Source organism: Danio aesculapii, chromosome 9 (genome assembly GCF_903798145.1).
Source record: "Danio aesculapii chromosome 9, fDanAes4.1, whole genome shotgun sequence".
In the NCBI taxonomy this organism is placed as follows: Eukaryota; Metazoa; Chordata; class Actinopteri; order Cypriniformes; family Danionidae; genus Danio; species Danio aesculapii.
This window is the reverse complement of record NC_079443.1, coordinates 17900038-17908085: the sequence shown is the minus strand read 5'-3', so window position 1 is coordinate 17908085 and position 8048 is coordinate 17900038. Positions and strand designations below refer to the sequence as shown.

Genomic DNA, 8048 nt, shown 5'->3' with positions numbered 1-8048 from the left:
TCTGCCTCTGGCTCCATCTGGTTGTTCCTTCTGTGCATGCCCAGGCTCCAATTTTAACTTTTTGTGACCGTTGTGCCATCATGAGGCGTTTAGTGTCGCCATGTTTTTTTTTTTACAGTCGTTGGTGTGTATCACATACAGTATCATAATAAGTAGATATAACACACACACACACACATATATCATGTCAAACCAAGCTTTTATTTTGAATGTGATTAATCTTCGCCCAGCACTAGTTTTTATCAAATAGAGAACACATGCTTTTATTTCAACTTTCTTTTGCCTACTTTTTTTAGAAAACAACCTAGACTACTGCTTAAAGTGTCCTAACTTTCCTCCATTTATTCATTTATATGATAATTGAAACATTACATGACTCTGACCTCATGTTGTGTGTCTTCTTCTTCCTGTAGAAAAGTTGGTAGCGTATCAGAGGGAGTTTCATGCCCTGCGGGGAGCGTCTGCGGGTGGCGGAGCACCGAACCCTCCAGCGCTCCTCTGAACTCAATGCCATCCTGGAGCAGTTCAGACGCGCCATCGCAGAGACCAACGGCAGCAAAGATGCCCTCTCCAACTTCTCAGGTTAGTCACCATAAAAAGAGAGCTGTGTGTGTGTCATTTATCTCATTATTATTGTTCTTCCATGTTGGGAAACTTACTTCAAAAAATACTTCATTAATTTTAATTACATTATTACAATTGTATTTAAATAACTTTTTTAATTACACTGTCTGAAAATAAATGTTTTTACTCAATGTGTAATTTGATTGTTAGATTAAATTCACATATATCTCAATTCTAGCACCTTTTCGTTTCTTTTTTTAATAAACAACACTTGCATTTTAAATGATATATCTATCAAAATACAAGTAATGACATCATATTTGTACTATCATAATTTTAAAGAAATCGGTCGGGCAATAAATTGACTCTTGTTCCGTTCTAATTAAAGATGTTTACTGAATTCTCATGCAGTATAACAAACAGAAATGTGTTGCTTCGTCTTTCTTTCATTTTCATATCTCATATTATAACTTAAAACTGTCTAATTAAGGTGGCACAAACCATCACAAACAAAAAAAGGAGTATGGGTACACAATCACAAATGTACACAACTAAACATATAACGTGTAAACTGTACATGAATTTGAGGACTATTAATAAATTATATTATAACAAATTATGGCTCTTACAATTTTAACACATACTATATATTGATACAGATTTCCAAAATTCATGTGCAGTTGTCAGACAATTAAAACCTGCTTAAAATTATGGAAAATGTTTGTCATATAATATAATATTTATGTGAGTGTTGCTTAATGGAGAGAAGATTTTTTGAACACATATTTAAACATAATATTTTTAAATAATAATTTTTTTAATAAATAATGTTTTGTCTTTGCCACGGAGACAGTGCATAATATTTTAGTACTTATTTTGCAATATTTTAATCTGAAAGTGCTTCAAATAAAACTAAATGTTTTTGCTTGCTTTTGGTTCATTTGCTTATCAAAATTCAGGCCTAAAAAAATTTGCTTAAATTGGGAATTTATTTATTCATTTTATTTTGAACTTCATTAAAACTTCAAAGATACTTTTATACCTAATGGTATAATAATAATAATAATAATAATAATAATAAATAATAATAATAATAATAATAATAATAATAATAATAATAATAATAATAATAATCTCCCAAATTGTATAATGATTATACCTCTAAAAATCTTTAGTGAAACAAACTGGTGTCAACTGATGCTTCATGGTAGTGAGTTTCTCTGCTGTGATTTGCTTGTCTTTTTTTTTTTTGTTTTTTTTTTGCATAATACTGATAATGTACTCTACCTGACAATATTCTTGTCACCTATCCAAGTTTTAGGAACAACAAATAATAACTTGACTTCTAGTTGATCATTTGGTATCAGTAGTGGCTTATATGAAAGGCCTCTAGATTACGCTTATTTTACCAAAATAAAATATGATCATGCCTTGATTTTTAATTATTTAATTAGGACAGTAAGGCCTGACTTTGCTTAGACAAAGTCTTGTCACTTAACAGACATAATGTACAGTATGAAATATGAAGTCATGTTGCAGTGGAAAAATAATTAATATTGTGTATGACTCCCATGAGCTTGGAGGACTGCATCCATACATCTCTGCAATGACTCAAATAATGGAATGGAAAGTAAAGTCATCTGGAAAGCGTTCTTGCAGGACTCCCAGAGTTCAACAAGATTCTTTTGATTCATCTTCAATGCCTCCTCCTGCATCTTACCCGAGACATGCTCAATAATGTTCATATCTGGTGACTGGGCTGGGCAATCATGGAGCATCTTGACCTTCTTCGCTTTCAGGAACTTTGTTCGTAGAGGCTGAAGTATGAGAAGGAGCGCTATCCTGCTGAAGAATTTGCCCTTTCCTGTGGTTTGTATTGTAATGGGCAGCACAAATGTCTTGATACCTCAGGCTGTTGATGTTGCCATCCACTCTGCAGATCTCTCGCATGCCCCCATACTGAATGTAACCCCAAACCATGACTTTTCCTTTACTAAACTTGACTGATTTCTGTGAGAATCTTGGGTCCGTGCGGGGTCCAGTAGGTCTTCTGCAGTATTTGTGATGATTGGGATGCAGTTCAACAGACGATTCATTCTGCTACTTTTCCCAAATGATCAACTAGAAGTCAAGTTATTATTTGTTGCTCTTACAACTGGTATTGATGACAAGCCTTTTGTCAGGTAGTGTAGTTTCTTCACTGCTATTGATCAGAAACCACATTTCACAATATCTAGTCATGTAAACACAGTCTGTTATGGCTTAAGTAAATATCAGCATTTGGTTTAAAGTATCATTTTATTACATGCATACTGTGCCTACTGTCTTAATAACAAGCTTATTACTGTGTCATAAATGTTAATAAAGAAGTGAATTGATTTAATTAGAGTTTTCGGTTTCTGTATTATAACTTGAATGTCTCAGTTAAATGGATCTAAAAGTATTATTTGTTGTACTGTTTGTTGCTTGCATCATTTCTCATTTTTTAATAGCACTTTAAGAGTAACAAAGATGTATAATGATTGCTTTCTAATCTAATTGTGATCCTCTAAATCACAGTCTGAGTGATGCTAATGCATTCTGTGCTAACGCTTGTCTGGTTTCCTGCAGACGAGACTCAGAAGCTGTTGAAGGAGTTGGCTCACAGGAAGCCCCTTCAGGTGCCAAATATCTACCACCACCTGCCTCACCTGCTCAACAATGAAGGCAGTCTACATCCGGCTGTACAGGTGGGACAGGGACGAACCGGAGGTGAGTTCATTAGCAATTCTCTAATTCCAGCACTCACAGTAGATCCTGATCTCAATCTTATTGACTGACTAAAATGGCACTCTATACAAATCAGGAGGTTGGAAGACAAAACCATCACCTTTTATTGAATTTCCACTGTCCTTTAGCTCCCAGTTTAGTTCCCTATGCTAATCCTTGCTAAGGCTCAGAGCTGCCATTTGAGGTTTGTTTTTCAGCCTCCATTACTCACATTTTCACCCAAACATCAGGGTGTTGCTGTATGTCTTGTCCTTGCTTGTCGTATTGTGTTACACGGTTGTTCTCCACAGCTGACACAGACCAGCATGGACACAGAAGAGGCCATTTCTGCATTCACAGTGTTAAAGAACTGGATTTACATTCAAATCATGGACAGATTTTGACAGATTATTATTTTTTTGAACATGGCTGTAGGTGACGTTATTAAGGATGGAACTCCTTATGTGGTCAACAGCGATTCACTCAGAATAAAGAAGTTATTGCAGCTCTGAACAGGGTGTTCTGGAGAATGGCTCCAGAGTGTGTTTTTGGTCACGGATTGCAGTCGATAGCTAAGCGGAAACTGTGCTGTGTGCGCAGTTGACTGAATGGATTCACCAGTGTTACACCTACAGGAGCTAGGCTGTATTGTTTACTTTTTTTAAGTAGAAAAATGAAAGACTTTTCTGAGAAAATATGGCAGCAGTACTGTTTTGTAGGTACTCAAGAATAATTCAAGATGTGCAAAATGAGCATAATGCTCCCTCTTTAAAAGTCCCCTTAACAATAGCTATGTTTCCATACAGCTATTTTATATTGATTGATGGTTGATAGAAACAGCAAGACGCGCATCAATTTTGAAAATGCGCATAACTGAGTAGGATAAACTTTTTATTTATTCGCACGTCTTTTATGCGATATTCCAGTTTTGCTCATAAATTTAATTAGCATCTTTGGATGGAAACATAGCTTTTGTCTGTCTATCTGTACATCCATCCATTACATCAGTTCTGGCTACATAGGGGACAGTATGGCATATTTAACTGCACACACTTCACAATATGTAGTTGGTCTTTATAAATATAAACATGTATTACCATTTAAAGCAAACTGAATATTTATTTTCCATACTTAAATTAATTTTCTTTTCGGCTTAGTCCCTTTATTAATCTGGGGTCATCACAGCGGAATGAGCTGCCAACTTATCCAGCATATGTTTTACACAGTGTGTGCCCTTCCAGCCGCAACCCATCACTGGGAAACATTTATACACACTCATTCACACACATACACTACATACACTATGCACAATTTAGCTTACCTAATTCATCTATACCGCATGTCTTTGGACTGTGGCGGAAACTGGAGCACCCGGAGGAAACCCACACCAACACAGGGAGAACATGCAAACTCCACACAGAAATGCCAACTGATCCAGTCAAGGCTCAAACCAGCGACCTTCTTGCTGTAAGGTGATTGTGCTACCCACTGCGCCACGTGCTTCGCCTCCATACTTAAATGTCTCCTCTAATTATTAGTACAGACTTAATTAGCATTTTTGCATTGTTTATTTTTCTCTTGCAGCACATTTTTTGGTCATGCCCACAATCCAATCCATCCTATAAATCTGTCCATTCCATCCCATTTCGTCCATCAATCAACCCAATCCCATTCATCCCTCTGTCTTTTAATATACATTTTTTTGTTTGTACATCCTTCAATGCATAGAGCCATCCATTTATCCTTCTATACATTCATCCATCCCAACTCTCCATCTTTCCGTCCTTGCCTCCATCCATTCCTCTGTCCATCCATCATCACTCTATCTGTCCATTCCGTCATCTGTCTGTCTTTTCATATATTCCATATAATTGTACCTTTCATCCATCCATGACAATCCAACTACCACATCTCATCCCATCCAGCTATCTTTTCAACAGTCAATCTGTCCGTCTATCCATTCTTGTATCAGTCCATTTGTCCCTTCCCTCTGTCCATTTTGCAGCCCTTCTATCCAGCCCTCCATTCATTGGTGTTTCTAACAGTTCATTAATCCTGTCATCCATGCCATCAATACTGGCAGCATGTTAGCCAATATGGCATATTTAACTATACACTTTCTTCACTTTTTACATTGAAGATTAAAGTTTAAAACTGTATATTTCTCTTTAAAATTACTAGTAAAGATTTGAGAAATGATATCTAATTATTAATTTTGAGTTTTGAAAGATAGAGATTGGATTGAACAAGAAAGTCAGCAATTTTTCTGAAGTAAATAGCTAACCACAGCGAAAAAAAATAAAATAAAAAAAATTCTGTCTGATCTGTGCACGAAATGTGGCTAGTTACATTTTCTGTTTGTTTTCCTCTCCTTCTGCTTCCCGCTAACTGAACAAACACCTCGCAGCACAATTTTAGGTCATGTCTAACATTTGAGATCTACCGGATTAAAAAAACTCACAAGTAAATATCTGAAGGCAACAAGAAGAGCAAAAAAGGTAATGGCAATGCATCTCTGCACTATTTATAATCTGTAAATTGACTAGAGTAGTGGTCTTAATTGTAAGGATGCAATTTAAGACCAATATTTGAGACAAAACGTAGCTAAATATCGAACCACCACTTGACTGTCAATGTGCAAATTATGGGTCCATGTCCTCGATGTCTATAGTAGCTGCAGGCCTGCTTGGTTGGCTTTGTTGGGTTGTTTTCACTGGCCTAGTGAGCAGACTGTCAACACCCTCAGCCTGAAGCTATCACGCTCTTTTGTAGTGAACTCTATTTAGTTTTTGTTTGTACAGTAAGGCACGTTGTACTGCGGTATTCTGTATCAGACACTATGTGGGTTAACGACAGATGAGTTAAGTCAGCGACTAGATGGCTTTATTACAAGAGACATCCTGCAACTGCGGTGATTGTTACTATTTTATAAGCTAGTGTGCACCAAAATAGTAACAAAAATTCATGTTTAGAAGAAATTCAACTGTTATAAACACGTAAAACTAGTGGTTTGTCACTTCCACCTAAATGGATCAACGTTTTATTCACATCACCTCATACTTCAGTTTCTCATCAAATCATGAGCAATCAATGGCTCTCTAGTATCTGACATGTCCCTCCTCCTTCAAGACACTTTTCATTTCATGTGCTTGAGCTCAACCATTCCCAATGGCAGAGCAGTGATATTGCAAAACACTGTTGGCTGTTTTTTTTTTTTTTTTTTAAATGGGCGGAGCTAGGCTTTGTCCCACGCTCTCTTCAAGTTCGGTTGAGATTACGCCAAACATTAAATAAAAAAATGGACATTTCAAAGCACTTCACAGGACCCTGATTAAGAGTCTACCATGTAAACAGAGATTTTTGTTATGAATGTTTTTGAACATTAATTCCACTAAAGTCATAATCGTATTAAGCACAAATCGAATTAAGACATGTGTCGAACTCACCATAATCATTATCACCGAACACACTTTTATGCTGTCTGTGAAATGCAGAAGTTTTTAATATAAATTCGGCGTCGGATTCCCTCAAAACAACACTCTCCCACCAGTCTTTACATCATACTTGAATAAAATATCTCATGGGGCGTTCACACCGGACGCAGCTTGCGCAAATAGATTGCGCTATTATCGTGTAATTAGACACTTTAATATTTAGAGTTTACTCGCTTCGTTCGCATGTCAAATTCGCTTCAATCACGTGTCAAATTTACTTCATAATAGACGCAGATTCTCATCATAGGAGGGGCTTCTGTCTGATCGAGAGGGAAGCTGTGCTTTGTTCTTTAGGAAGTCTGATAAATGACATAGATTTGTTCGGCGCCATGTCTGAGTACATTAGACCTTTTAAAGATGCACCCAGCTCTGTGAGTTCATAAACTCCTGGATGACAGAGGCTTTCAGCAGTATTTCTGACTAGGCCAGTCCAAGTTTTGAGCTGTTGTCTGTCCATGTGAGCTGGAGGATTTCCCACCAAGTCACATGACTTGACACAAGTCAGACTTAAGTCACAAAATTTAGGACTTGAGACTTGCTTGATAAATATCCAAAAAAGACTTGACTTGACTTGGACTTGACTGTCATGACTTGAGACTTGACTTGAGTTAAATAGCTCAACATAACTTTTTTGTTAAATAAATAACTGTTTCTATATATTATGCATTACATACAAAACCGAAAGTTAGATGTGTAAATATAAATTGTAAAAGAAATTGCAAAAGTTCAAAAATTGACAAAAATTTTATTGACTTGAAAGTGACTTGCTAGACCAAGCTACTGTATGACTTGACTTGACTTGAGATAAGCAGTGGCTCGACTTGACAAAGTCTGACAAAAATTGACTTGACTTGCTTGAGACTTAAAGGTTATTACTCGAGACTTGCTTGTCACCTTGCACATTTGTGACTTACTCCCACCTCTGGTTAATGCAGCGCGGATTTCCTAAGTTACGATTTTTCAACTCAAACAAATCGCACGAATCACTCGTAAAGCGCATCAATTGCCCAAAAGATCAATTTGTGCCACCTCATCCGCAAGAATAACACTGCAGAATGTCTAATCGCGTCTTTGCATTGATTTAATATGTAAATCACTTGTGTTTGGCACTTTGAAATGTACTGTAGCATCAGAGTTTATCACGAGGGCATGAATGAAATGTTGCTGAGTGAAAGTGACACTACCGAACTGCAGTTGAAGTGGAACTTCCGAAACGACACAAAACTCCAAAGAAAACATTGG

The 8048-nt window shown here is 36.7% G+C and overlaps 1 protein-coding gene across 1 annotated transcript in view; it reads left to right on the top strand.

Annotated features, from left to right (window-relative positions):
- The first annotated feature begins 443 nt into the window (after window positions 1-443).
- The window catches only part of mgat4a (alpha-1,3-mannosyl-glycoprotein 4-beta-N-acetylglucosaminyltransferase A), a 60990-nt gene continuing 53385 nt past the window's right edge, over window positions 444-8048 (top strand). The window contains exons 1-2 of the mRNA XM_056464862.1: window positions 444-582; window positions 3175-3315. Coding sequence (XP_056320837.1) covers window positions 444-582; window positions 3175-3315 — 280 coding nt within the window. The remainder of the gene's footprint in view (window positions 583-3174; window positions 3316-8048) is intronic.